We start from the raw sequence: 15,142 nt of genomic DNA on the forward strand, positions 1-15,142 counted from the left end.
AAGCAATAATCATAAAAGAAAAGACTCCCAGAAAAAGTCAAAGTGAAACCCTAATCCATCCTCCAATCAAAATTCAATTAGCTTTGATTGAACAGCTTTTTAGCACAGAAATAATAATGGGTTGGGAATAACATGACGCAGTTACCAAGATTTTACAGTTTTAAGACAAATGCCTCATTTCTATTTCAAACCCAACATTCCAATGTTGTTACTCCTCAGAAAATTGCATTAAAACAGATTAAAGAAATGGTTTGAGTTTTGACAACGCAACAAACGGCAAGTAAAAGATCTGCACATGACCAATTACTTAGATTAATTAATCTACCCAGAAACTAATGGGACACCAATAACTAACCAAGAGAAGGCAAAAATATTGGATTTGGGATGAAATTATTGAGAATCTTGGGGGTTTTCACCGCCACTGTCACTATTTTGCGGTTGATTTCGGTCCAAATTCATGCCCAAATCAATAATTCTACTGTTATTACCAACATTAAATGAGTTGATTGAAGCAAGCATTCCCATGTTAGTCTCCGTAACACCTAAACCCAGCTGCTGAACGGCCGGTAGCTGCGGCTGCGGCTGCTGCAGTACCATCGAACCAATCGGAACTTGATTGAACCGGCTGGCACCAGGAAACTCGAAACCACCTATTCTCTGCATGGAAGATGCCATGTGCTGCCACTCAGGTTGTCCTACCGGTGCTGTGGGCCCGCCTCCGGTCATTGGAAGCATCCAAAAAGCACTTCCCACGTTGCCCACTGCAGGCGCCACCGCCCACATGGCGGGAGCGGAGATGTAATTCGATGTGTGAGTCAACCCGGGTTTCAGGTCTGATACCGGTTCTTGGTCTGGAAGACCTGTTCTTCCCGTTTTAGGTGACGCTGCGAAGCTGCTATCTTCTCTGAACCGTTTCTTCATGAAATTCACTTCTGGGTCTTGACCAAAATTACTGTTCGATGTGAGCTGGGGGTGGAAACCCAGCATTCCATGGGATCCGCCGATGAAGAGCGGTGCAGATTTCGACGGTAGTGCCGAAATGGCGGTGCCGCTGCTGCGTAACGACACGTTGAGGGTTGAAAAATTAGCCGGGAGAGTGCCGGTGCCTGTGGCAGCTATAATCGCGGGTTCAGCTTGATGTAGAAGCCACTCTATTGTTTCACCATCAGACTTGTGGCCCAATTCCTTGGTGAGCTGAAAAACACGAGCTGCGCATAAAGCCGGCATGCGTATGCGCCGCCCTCGGCCATCGACCTTGGTGTGGCGGTCTTTAGATGGTTTCTTTACAGCTTTGCCATCCACTGGATTGCTATCGTTTTCGGCACTAAAGATACTCGTAGAAAGGGGGTTTGTAGTGGCTTTAGGCGTGGAAACGGGGGGGACTAAGCTTCTTGATTGCTGCATGGAGATGGAACCCATACTGAAGGGGCCATGAGAAGGGGCTGGATCGGACCCTGAAGCGGGTTGGGGTTGACTTTGGTGGTGAGAGATGAGTTGCAGGGAGGAAACTGATTGATGGTGGTCCGACTTGCCTTGGTTCTTGGTATGAGACTCCATGAATTCCATGAATCTGGGAATTGAAGATATGTTTGAAATTGGTGTCAAATATCCAAGAAATCAAAAATTTTCTTGGATCTCCAAAACATAGCGTAATTTATCAAAGTTAGAGAGGGGGACAGAGAACTTGTGAGAGATCAGATTAGGGGCCTGGGAATCAATCAAACTGGTCGTATTTGATCAGTATTAATGGTGTTTTTTCACTGTGGTTGACTGTTGTCTTTGGAGAGAGAGAGAGATGCAAGAAACTGAGTGTGTGGATGATAAAGAGAAAAGAGTAGGTGTGAGAAAAAGTTAGTCCCAAAAAAGGAATCAGTGTGTTAGCTGAGAGGAAATTGGTTTGGTTGGGTGGGGGAATACTGTTGGACGGTCATGATTCCATGGAATTAATTCCGTATCCAATTGGTGTTACATGAGCTTAAAATATATTGATATTCAAATGTAACAAGTTTTCGATTTTTACAATTAATGTTAGATTCAAGGTCAAATGTTGGATGTCACAAAACACAAGTTGGAGCAATTATTGAGACTGAATTCGCCAGCGACGGCCCGAGTAAGAATTCTATGTACCAAGAGGTTCCAACAGTTAAACGTTTCTTTGATGTTTCAATTACAACAGATAATATTATTATCGTTTCTACATTTGTTCTACCTCACATCACCATGTAGACATTTGCAATATAATAATCGATGATGCATTGTAATATTCCTTAGAATCCAATGTTAATTATACCGATGATTAGTAGCTTATTTGTAACTAAAATCTTACATCCAAGACGAAATATGATGTTCGAAATCTAATTATAACTTTTATTTAATCCAGTAGTAATTCTATAAACGTTATCTGATGTCAACAAATGTGGTGAGATATTTCTTACTGGTAAAAGGAAAGAACAATAGAGTTTAGCTGGCCTCTCTCCTTCAACAATGACATTAATGATGTGTGTCAGACTCAGACACTGTCAAATCTGCTACAAACCTAAAGTATTATATAAACCGATCGGATGATGAATACCAGAGAGTTGAGCATTGTTCTTTCATTATTCATTATTCAATTGTATTGTATGTGAAATGAATAACCAGTTTTCTAGTTGCTTAATTTATTGCCTTATTGATTACTTCCACTTTTCTTTATGGTATCTTATGAAACTAGCTTCAAGCTCAGGGATCGCATGAGAAATTTCAAACCACTTAATTATCAATAAATAATGGGCCCTTATGCATGGGACACAGAATATTAGAACTAAGGAGGTAAAAATAAAAATTTACCCAGCTAATTGAAAGTCATCACTCCAAGTCTCCAACACTCATTAAGAGCACACAAATGCCAAAAAGGCATCAGTACAAAGCTTTTCCCTTCAATAATTTTGAGTGCTAACCAATCAAAATTGTCCCCACACCTTCATTTTTTCTAAATAAAAAAAATAGTATCTGAAGACTTATTTCATGATGCAAAAGTGTGGCAGAATTTAATGCAGTCAAAATGGAAGAAGGCATAGTAAATACACTCAACCCAATCCAATCCCCTTAGGCATAGCAGGGCATCAGATTAGTACACGAGTGAGAGCAGGGACCATTTGGAGAAAGTGAAATGAATCAAAGACACAGAAACAGATGAATATTGCATATATAAGTGACGAGTATCCTATAAAAATACCATTGGAAAATGATCCATTTAAAGTGATATCAAAGTGAACTATATATGTATATAGACATAGACGAACACGGTTGATTTTTACATGCAAATGTATGAACATTAGAGTAATCAAAGTGATTACTAGTTTCTGTAACTATTCTAATGGAGGTGAAAAATATGCAAAGTTGATACATAAAAGACCTTTCGATTTCAAGTAAAGAATATTTTTTTTTCGTATCCAACCACCGTCTGACACCAAAATTTAATGAAATTTTGCTTGCAGATGCATAGACTATTCTCAGATCATTCAAGATTCTCGTTAACTGGTTCTTTTTCTTGAAACCTCTCATCCGAGATTCAAAAATAATTTCTTGTCCAAATTTCGAATATAAGATTCAGAATTCATATAAAATCTGAAAATACATTCAAGAAACGAAGCAGGAATTATCAAATATCCTATTTTCTTTTCAAATATGAAGAGACTTCGACGTGTGATAGTGTTGCATGACATTATATAGTACATACCTACGATAAGAGATACCACGAGAGGAATCGTTCTCTGATAAAGAAACAAAATAGGGGGTGCTCTTTACTATTACTTTGTTCGATGCAATGATTCTTCACTGAGTTTTCAGCACGTCCACGAGGAAGATCGCTTGATCACAGGTTTCATTTGCTTGTCTTCTTCAAGAGAAATCATTCCCAAGTGTGAAGGATCCTCCAGCATCATTTTGGCCACAAGATATCCAGCAATTGACCATGTTTGGTATTTTCTAGCTTGTTTACCAATATATCTTCCTAGTTTTCCATCATAATATTCAGGCCAGCTGTCCTTCAGTAAACGGCTCTCTGCAAGATCAATTGCCCGTCTTGAGATTTGTGGGCGTCCAACTTTAATGCAGGCAGCTGTTAGAAGCCATAGAAGCACTGGTCCCCAGATGCATATAATTTAGAAAAAAAGTGTCAACAAAAGGATTCAAAAGTTCTCAAATAAGTATTTATTTATGACAGCAAATTAAGAGAATGTGGAAAGAGGACCTGGCCAAGATCCTCCATTATGATAACTCCATCTCGTATTCTTTGGATCGCAGCCAGTTACAATTCGCCACTCATGATTTTCGATTGCTGGATAACAAATTTTTAGAGGCATCTCGCCGACCAGCTCCTCCCACCTCTCTTCAAAAAGGTCCATAATAGCAGAAGATTGCTCAGGAGTGGCAAGGGACGATAATATGGCAACACAATTTCCTAAAGCAAACCATCTAAAATCCATTCTTGCAGGACTCACGTTGCCAATAAAATAACCACCGCGTGTTGGCATAAAATCAAACACCCACTCAGGGATTGAATCTGGAATCACATTAAACTTATTTACAGCAGTGTGGGAGTATTCTTCGGTTTTGTAGCGATATATGTCATTCAATTGTTGAAAATCAAGCCAAAAGTAACTTCTCATATGGTAGCTCAAGGCATGCAAGCGCTTCACTATTCTTTCAATGAACTCTTTGCCTTCTGCATCAGGCTTCAACATTGCCAAAGCACATCTCAGTGCCATAAAAAAGAGTGCTTGAATATCTATAGGGTATCCATAGATTCCCTGATAAATTAAATCATGGCATAAGAATACAAGTTTTTAAATGCAAGTGGCAGTAAGTGTTGATCATCAACTTAAGTTCAACGATAATGTTTCCAATATATTTGAATTCCAAAATGGTTTCTTGATTCTTAAAACAGGCATTGAATAATATTATCAAGGTAAGGGTGTTAAGGTATCTCACCATTCTACGATCAATCATTGAACATCCATCAGCGCATAGTAAAGTTGGAAATGTGTCGAATCCTTCCGACAGACACAAGCCCATAATAAGTCTCAGTCCCCTCTGGCACTCTGGTGTTTCGGCCAGAGATAGGTCTCCAGTGGATTTTGTATATGCACGAAGAAGAACTATCCACCAGAAACCAGAATCCACTGGTGCAACTCTTCCAATCGCACTCTCACCAAAATCTGCTACTATTGTATCTGTCTTCCGGACGGGGTCATGAAGAACTTTGAAACTGGCAGGCATGACACCCTCACCAAGCTTGAATCTATCTACTTTTTTTTCCCACCCTTGAAGTTGAAGTGTTTTCAACAGGAAATTCTTAACTACCTCCGGCTCACCATTCATTAAAAAGGCCAGTGCACTCGGTACAAAATCTCGAACAAAAACCTGCAGTCCATAAATTGATGGAAAAAAAATTTGTTGGCTTCATGTAATATCAGAGTAATCCGAATCCGAATTGATAGCCAAGAAAATTTAATATAACTTCTACCTGGTCATAATTTAAAACCTCCTCGGAAGCATGATCATAAGCAGCAATTGTGCCTACTGGTTGTCCCCGGAAGGAGACCATTGACCGGCGGAGGGCTTCCCAAGCATCAGCAACTATTGGATGTGGCTCGAATGAATTCCGAGTGGATGAGGCAGGTGTGTTCAGCACTGATCGTCCCGGTGAATGTGCATGCTCGTAATTCTCTAAACCTCTTGTCGGACCAATCGATAACTCGCTTAGCGACCTTTCATCAAAGGATCTCTGTCTCTCTATGTTTAACCTGGGCTTATCAGGCAGCTTCGAGAGATCGTAGTCATTGAAATCAGGGATTGAGCAATATGAACTCACTTTTTTAAGTCCAGTTTCTTTAGTACCATCCATGCCACCATTCATTACATCGACAATAAGCTTCACTTCATCCATTATTTCTCTCTTTTAAACCTGAGTATCCTCTACAACAAGAAGTAGCAGTCCCTCTCAGACCTTAATAGAGCACACGAGTGATATAAGAAGATAATGGAGAGTAATGCTTAAAAGGCCATGTGTCTCAGCCACTATTCTCACTACGCCAGGATGCTGCACTAAGTAGAAAGCGCAGTCGAGAGACTTATAAACATCATAGATATTTAGATTAAACAAGAATCAGATTATTTGACATCGCATATCTGGGTATAACACCCAAATTTGGTGAGCTTTCGAAGCCCAATACTAGATTATGATGCAAGAAACAATAGAATGTAATTCATCGACAAGCAAAGCAACCGTTGCCAGCATAATCAACCTCCGAAGCTAACCGTTTCTAAAGGAGGAAATGTAAATTCCTCCCAACCACTCAATTTATCAAAAGTCATAATATTTCAAACTAAAGTAAATGAAAAGAAAGAAACCACGAAAAATATATCCAGGAAAATGGGAAGTGGATAAAGTATACATTTTTCGCAAGCAGGTGAAAAATAAACAATCTGCATTACAGACATCCGTAAAACGCGGAATAAGCTCATTAAAGCCTGGTAAAATATGAAGACACAGAACCACAAATTACAGATGATTATCGAGGAAAACAGTGTTGACCAAAGCATCGAGATTTACAGGAGTCTCTGAAAATAATAGACAAACTTCCAGAAACAACTCAGATCTAAATCCATTCGTTCACATACATCAAGAAACACACAGTACACAAGTAGACACACACCAAGCTTCAAGAACTATGGATACCTGAGCACTGGAATGATACAATACAGAGAATTTACCAGCTCAGCGGCGGCCGGTGGGATTGCCGGAGGAGCAAACAAGAGAGATGGTAAAGGGCGAAAATGGAGGAGAGAGGAAAAAAATTCCATGAACGCGGAAGCAGATACTTATAGACCACTGAAGCAAGAGGAAAAAGATGATAATGTTTAATATGTTAAAATCAAATAAAAAGAAATTTGAATTATATTATTCGTAAATTTGGAAAAAAAATCTTAATGTCCATATTTTAATTATAATTCAGTTCACATATATTATTTTTGTGAATTAATAATTGAAAAAACTTAAATTTTAGTTTCGACTTTTTGTTAACCAATTTTACTTTTTTATTTTTATATTACTTAAATACAAATATTAAATTTAAACATATCGACTCAAATAATAATTTTTTTATTAATTTAATTTATTAATAAAATTTTATTTTTTATTTATATTATTTAATTTTTTAGTGTATTCTTTATTATTTTATAAATAATATTATATTATTGATTTATTTCATATCATTAATTGTTATTATTATTGTTTCCAATATTATTTTATTAATTATTTGAGTATATATTTAAGGAAAAAATAATTGAATAATTATTTGAGATTATTTACTATTAACAACTTTTTTATATAATTAGTTAAATTATCATCTAATTTTCTATATTTCTTCTTATTTTTTATTTAATTAATATTTTAATAAAATTAATTATTTTTACTAATTTTTATTATTAATAAAATTATAAATTATTTTTATTGGTCGTATTAATATAACATTATTATTATTTAAAAAAATGATTGTAACAAGATAAATTTATTTTAATTATTTTTGAATAAATTTTAATTAAGTAAATTTGCTAATTTATGGATATGAGAAAGTTGAATAGCAATTGATTTGAATATAAAAACAAATGCAAACATGAATATATATATATATATATGGTACATAGTGAAATAATAATTAAAAAATAGGTAAATATGTCAATTAGGGAGTGTAAATAAATTTTTTGGGTATCCAGAAATGCATATTAAACTTTATTGATATAAGAGCTGAATTTTAAATTTAATATATAATTAGGGATTTTTTTTCTGATTTACCCTTATATTATTGCATTGGTTGTTTTACACTATTTTCTTATCTAATGTAAAAAAAAAATTGTAGTTGAGAAAAAAATATTAAAATTAGATTTCGTTCCAAATCTGAGATATCAATAAAATAAGCTAACGTACCATGAATTTCATTTTAATTATTGTTGTGTGTGTTAATCCTCGAATGGGTCATGACTCATGCTTACTTAAGAAACAATTATATTTTTTTTTATATTTTGTATATTAATATATTATAAGTTAGGTTAGAAACTCTAACCATCTTGATTTTGATTATAACGAAACTTGTTATTGTGTTTCTAACATATTTACTCAAGTGTGAAGTTGTTAGCAGAGGAGCAGAACTGAACCAATTGACCAGAGCAAGCTGAATGGCAAGTTTAGACTCGGGAAAATGTCAAGTAAGACGGAAATGACTGTTTCAATATCATAAGCAGTACATAAACTTTCCAAATGATCATATTCTTGTGTCTAATGTGTATATCATTGTTGAAGCCTATAAATACAACATCTTCGAGATCAAATACAAGCTTTGGAAGGGGATTCAAAGCATGGGCAACCTACATGAGAAAATGAGCTAGAATGAGAGCAAGCTCAATGTGTGAGAATATATTTGAGAGATAAATACAATGTAAATGATTAAATCCTCATACATATACATGAGAGTTGAGCTTCAAAGTTTGTTTCAGTGAGTCTTCACACAAAGATATTAAGGATTGTGTTTGTAATCTTGATATAAGAGATGTTAAACATTATGCGGATTGTGAAGTTACGGCTTACAATCGAGAGTCATGTGCTAGGATTTTCAATTAGACAACAGATAATTCCTAAATTGAAATGAGTTTATACAATGTGTTATATAAATCAAAATATTCTAATGGATATTAATCTCCGAACATCAATCAACAAATTCGTGTCTATTTATTTATTGCATTTTCTTGTCATTTATATTGTGTTAAATTTGAATTGTTGAATCATTTTATGTGTTCTTTAAATATCAAATATTGCTTACCAATGATAAAATGCTTCAACCAAATTGTTTTACTAATTGAAATTGCATATATTTTAAATACTTTACAAAATGTTTAATCGATTTCTAAGAATGATTATTTTGAATATTTTTCGATTGGTTTGAAAATTAAACTCGATTTAATTAATAGATATTAATATTTCAATAAACGAACTGTTGTAGCTTAATAATCATTCCTCAATCGATCCTATCATTATATACAGAGGCCAATTATAAAGCATTAGAAGTTAATTAATTAAATTATGTAATGAAATGCATGGGAGGATTGGGTTATAATGTCTATACCACTGTTCATATTTAACAGATACATCTTCAAAAGAATTTGTGTTTGGGAGTTTATTTATTCATCGTTCAAAGTAGCAAAATCAATAATAGATTATGAGATCATTTAATATAATTTATAATTTTATTTTTCTAATATATGAGTTTTTCAGTAAGAATTCTCCTTTAATGTAGTTTAGCGTGTGTCGAAATATTTCGTATATATATTATTATTCCCGGACAATGTATTGTATGTAGGTTTTTTTTAAGTACAACTATTATATCGTTTCTACGAATGAAGATATAACTGTAATTGTCCGTACTATTGACGCGACTTGAACGTGATACTTGTTTATTTCGAACAAAAAAATTACAAAGAAACAACTAAATCTAATTAATAAATTTGAAAAACTACTCGTAATCAACGGATCGATCTCATACTCTCAACCTTAACTATATGCTGAATGCTTCATTTTTATGCATGTATTGTTTGTAATTGTATATATATGAATAAAAAGAAATATATGTTTATGTAGCCTTTTCTATATTATTTTGATAAAACTTATTTTGTTGTTTAGCGATTTTTTTTATATAAAAAAAAACATGTCTAAAATTCGAACCTCTCCGTCAAATTAAATATTAACAATGATGATTTAGTGTGTGAACGGAACATACTTGAAGTGGCCATTTAAATTATTGCAACTTGCAATAAATTTTATGTCTATTAGTATATTGGTATAGTTTTTATATTATCTCTTATATATATATATATATATATATTAAGTTAACATAGAGATAAACACGATTTATGAATATTATACGACAAAAATTTGTGTGAGACGGTCTCACGGGTCGTATTTTGTGAGACAGATATCTAATTTGGGTCATCCATGAAAAAATATTATTTTTTATGTTAAGAGTATTACTTTTTTATTGTGAATATCAGTGATGATATATATATATATATATATATATGTTTAAAAATATTTAATGGTAAAAAAATAGTAACAGATAATAAATTTTTACGATATGAATAAAAAATAATTAAATAGTATAAATTACTATTTTATCGAATATTAGTTATGACTAATGATTATCTTTTGAGAAAATGAAATATATTTATTTATCCTAGAGAACAGCCGTTTGAATTTATTATTTATTAAATTTAAAAAGACTTCGTTTTTTCCCTCTCTAAATCTCTAATTTAGGAAATGTATATTCACGTCAAAAGTATGACTTAACCAAAGACATTCAAGCCGACATAATACATCCTGTACTCAATATAAATCCAATAAGAATAGGTATCTTGTATTCGAGAGACTATCTCATAGATATATTTATAAGACGAGTCAATTTTGAATAATACTTATTATGAAATGTAATATTTTTTATACAACAAAAAATAATATTTTTTTATGAATTGAGTCTGGTCGAAAATCCATCTCACGAAAATAAACGCAAGACATTTTTGCGTAAAATAAATTAACATACATTATAATGTATACGATTCCAGACTAAAAAAACAGTACCCGTCGAATTTTACAGATAAAATTACTTATTTATTTATAGCAAAAGTAATGCAATTACTTTTTATTATACCTTAAAAAAGTACAACTCTTTTTAATCAAACTTTCTATTTACGAAGACCACTAAGGACACCCACATTGGTTGATTAATGGGTGTTAATAACACCAATTAATTTTCGCCCACCAATGTGGGCGCAAGAATTAATAATCTTGGCTGACATGGCAGCCAAGAAATTCATCAGAATGAACTGCGTTATTTTGAAATTTGCGACGATTTTTCGTAAACCGTCGCAAAGTGAAAAGCGTCTGTTTTTTAAAAAAAATGGTCGCTATTTGCGACGGTTTTTTAACACCCGTCGCTATGTGCGACGGTTTTTGAAAAACCGTCGCTAATTATCACCAACGACTATTTTCAAACGGCAAAATTATGCACCAACGGCTATATTCGATTATCGTAATTCGTTTTCTTTGTATTTTGTGTTTTTTTTAAAGAAATTGTGTTGAATAATATTTTAAATAAAAGAGTCCAACTTTTTTTTCATTTTTTAATAATATTTTAATGAATATTGGAATTAAGTTATTTTTAAAATAATAATACTATTTATTTTTAGTAATATTTGTTGTAAAATTTTAAAAATATTAGAAAGATATTGAAATATTAAAAATAAAAAAAATGAGTAAGTTGACAGTGGGACCCATAAATAATGAAAGTTGAAATTAAATGAACGTGAGTGTGTGTTAATAATGGGGAAGTCTTAATGTAATGAATATGTGGTTCGTGGACCCCATCATTTTTTATGAGATGGAGAGTTATTAACATGATTAATTCCGACGGATGCGGATGCCCCTAAGTGAATGGAATTCAAAATAAGTCTGATTGATTCTTACTTTATTAAAAATATGAATATTATTATACGTCGTGATTCACGACTCACGAGTCGTAGTAATTTTATATAATATACAAGTTGTTTCTTATTATAAGTGGACCAAAAGCAACTCCTCCATTATTCCAGTTAGGCCACAGAATGAAGGCCCGAGTTAATATTGATAATATTTATGTTTCGATAAATTGATTTTGCATATCCATCGGCATTCATTTCAGTGGGTTGTGATACATGCGATGCATATTATCTATAAAAAAAACGGAAAAATACATATTTTTCGAAGAAACTGAAAATGAAAATTTTTAAATTTGATTTGAAATGTAGGAGATAACATATGATAGAAATAAATATATGGAATGAATTGATATCATGGTAAGATGGCCACCCATATAAGAAAAGAATACTCTGTATATCAACCCGAACCGGCATTAGCATGGGTAGTTTATCAGAGAATTATAGGTTCACATGAGCTCGGATACAGCCGGGCAACTTGAAATGACTAAGTCAAAATAAGCGTGGACCTTGTCCACTGAAAATCCAGGGATCCATTCTTACCCCACGTTCACAGATCATACGGAAATCATAACATGAACCACATTCTCACACTGTGGTTATTACCCGAGCACCTCAGGATGATCCACGATCTCGATACCCTATAAATAGAACATAGGTAAAATCGAAAAAGAAGGAGAAAAAAGAATAAAAAATAATCATGATTGTTGAGACTCATTATATATTTTCATTTATATCACTTTCTCTTTTTGTGTATATTCACTTTACTGATTTTAGCGTCGGAATGACTAGGTCAAAAGAGCTCAAGACAACCCACTAACGTGTCTTGTTCTCATGTGTCCAGGGCTGTAGACAAGGTTCATTTCACTTGGTCATCACTTAATATAGGAATGACAATTCCTCGTCCCGGGAAATTGCTCACCAATTCACTCGGAAATCATCAAGAATTATATAAAAAAAATCATCATTATACATAATTAGTAAATGAATCATTATAGAAATTTAAATTTAATTAATAGTAATTATAAAAATCTAAAAGAGAGAATAAATTTGTCGAAAATAAATAAACAAAATCTGAAAAGATCCCACAATCCTATCTGGCTAATTGAATTCTTGATTGGGCTTCACTCCCTAGAGTTAGTGGGCTGTCTCACTGGTTTCTGTTACACTCTGGCCCACTCCGCTCAATGAACCAAATAAATCTTAAATGTATTTTTTAACATTGTGTCTCACATGATATGCTCAGCAGATAGATTCTTTATTTCTCAAACATCAAGATTCAAGTTATAGGTTCAATTTCAAAATTCGATATTTTTTTTATATTTAAAAAATATTATACAAAAGACGTAATAATTACATCCGTCCACTAATATACAATTGAAACAACTAATAATATTGTATACCCCACCCATTCTGTCGAGAAGTAATGGGTTCATCATGATTTATTTATCGGTACAAAATTTCCCAATGGGTTCATGCACCCCTTGTCATAATTATGTGTATTTTCTTAATATTTTTTTAAATTTATGGTACAAAATAAATATTTTTTTAAGAAAAAATCAGTAAATATATGCTATAGAAATATTGCACTGAAAAAATTCTATAATAAGCGATCATAAGATATACAAAAAAAATTTTATGAGATGAAGTTATCAGTAAATTTTATTAGACTGTGTATATTATTTAAGTTAATAATGGAAAAATATTATTTATTATTATAAATATGTAAATGATTGACACTAAACTCGATCCTGGAATTTTAGAATTTGCGTTGGGAAAGGTGGAAGGATAACTGAGTGGATTTCACACCGACAGGTCAGATTCCAGGGGATGAATGAATGTTGGATCTGAAATTGGCCCACTTTTTACTGGGCCGGTTATTCCTGGTCTATTTAGGTCAATTAGTCAACCCATATATATCGACAAGGTCTTGGCCACCTTTTTTTCCTATATAATTAATTAATTATTTAATAATAATGTGGAAAAATCAGACTATTTCATTTTTTTTTCCCCTAATTCAATATTGCTACTCCGTAGGGACAGTTTGATATCAACTCGATCCAGATATAAATAAATATATATTTATATTTATATTTATATAAAAGGACCGATAAGATTAAACTTTGAGATATCAATCTGATTAAATAGTAAAATAAATTATATAATTAATTATTTATAGTAATAATTATTATTATTAAATGAGTTGGTGGGGTCGTGATGCTTCTTTTTCTATTGCGTTTTTATTTATAAATAATATATAAAATTAATCACTCATCAATAAAATGTGGTTTTTAATATTCTTTGTCCCACAATAAGAATATAGGCGAAAATATTTAGTTGGTATGCCTTCACATTATAACATCTCTGATATTTTAATTAATTTTTACTAACTGTGGAGAAAATGACTTGTCTTATGAATATATCCATAAAATATATATAAGAAAACAAAGTTAATCATTCACAAGTTTTTTAATAAACTAATTAATGCTATCATCAACAAATTCTATGTCATCTATTGCAACTACATATATATTTTTATAGGAGTAGATATCTTGTGAGACAATCTCACGAATATTTGTCTGTGAGACGGGTCAACCCAACCGATATTCACAATAAAAAGTAATAATCTTAGAATAAAAAAATAATACTTTTTCATGGATGATCCAAATAAGAGATCTGTCTCACAAAATACGACTCGTGAGACCGTCTAACACAAGTTTTTAACTTTTTATATATATTAGTACGTATATCGTGAGATCGGTCAACCATCTTCATCTCATATTTACAATAATAAGTAATACTTTTGGCGTAAAAATTAATAGTTTTTCATGATTGACTCAAATAGTAAATCTGTATCATAAAATTGACATGCTGAAACCGTCTCATAAATTTTTGTATATGATTAATAATTCCATGCTAAAATAACTATAACGAGGGCATTGCCCTCACTCCAATCCAACTACTATCATTAATCATTAATCATTAATAAAAAAAAAATATGAGGTATGTGCGTGGCTTTACATAAACTTTTATTTTATTGCACCATGAATATTGTATTTATCACGAGATAATTAATTGTCTTCAAAGTAAGTCGAACTAAACCGAATTTTTTTACTAATAATTAATTATCATGAAATAATTAATTTCTCGTGGAGTCATATACTCTACGTTTCGAAGCCATTAAATCATAGGGTGTTCAATTATATATAATATGTAAAATAACTATTTAACCTAGCCAGAAAATTAACGGGTCGCCCAAGAACTGACCCTACCCATATGGGACCCGAACCTCCATCTTCTCTAAAACTAATCGATCACATGCATAATCAAGTAATGGTCTGCAGAAATGAAAAGAAAGCACTTGCGCAGAAGAAATGGAGGGATCAACAAGGAGGAGACTTCTGTGGCTAAAATCGAAGCACAGAGCGTGTACGTGAATCAATTCCATTTATTTTAAATATAATTTGGAAATTAAAGTTAGTGATTTGGATATTGATCAATGTTTATTTTTATTTTTTTGGGTTAAAATAGCCAACAAGACAAACACGTTTCGCACGTCGTGCAATATTCCAAAGAATATATC

The 15,142-nt window shown here is 32.6% G+C and overlaps 2 protein-coding genes across 3 annotated transcripts; both read right to left on the reverse strand.

Annotated features, from left to right (window-relative positions):
• Positions 1–296: 296 nt before the first annotated feature.
• On the reverse strand, positions 297–2,269 carry LOC142525173 (transcription factor TCP23-like). Its single transcript, XM_075629352.1, has one exon. It carries the CDS (start codon positions 1,564–1,566, stop codon positions 391–393), a length of 1,176 nt encoding a protein of 391 aa, XP_075485467.1. The 5' UTR covers positions 1,567–2,269; the 3' UTR covers positions 297–390.
• Positions 2,270–3,652: 1,383 nt separating this feature from the next.
• LOC142524397 (putative alkaline/neutral invertase D) lies at positions 3,653–6,878 on the reverse strand. 2 transcript variants are annotated; one of them, XM_075628357.1, is made up of 5 exons: positions 6,757–6,878; positions 5,507–5,958; positions 4,972–5,403; positions 4,232–4,790; positions 3,653–4,120 (listed from the first exon to the last, which is right to left on the reverse strand). In XM_075628357.1, the coding sequence occupies exons 2-5, from the start codon at positions 5,927–5,929 to the stop codon at positions 3,825–3,827; spliced, it is 1,710 nt and encodes a 569-aa protein (XP_075484472.1). In that variant the 5' UTR covers positions 5,930–5,958; positions 6,757–6,878; the 3' UTR covers positions 3,653–3,824. The 2 variants fall into 2 exon arrangements, with proteins under 2 accessions (XP_075484472.1, XP_075484473.1); XM_075628358.1 differs by having other exon boundaries at positions 5,507–5,947; positions 6,757–6,876.
• Positions 6,879–15,142: the final 8,264 nt, after the last annotated feature.

Source organism: Primulina tabacum, chromosome 14 (genome assembly GCF_025594145.1).
Source record: "Primulina tabacum isolate GXHZ01 chromosome 14, ASM2559414v2, whole genome shotgun sequence".
NCBI lineage: Eukaryota > Viridiplantae > Streptophyta > Magnoliopsida > Lamiales > Gesneriaceae > Primulina > Primulina tabacum.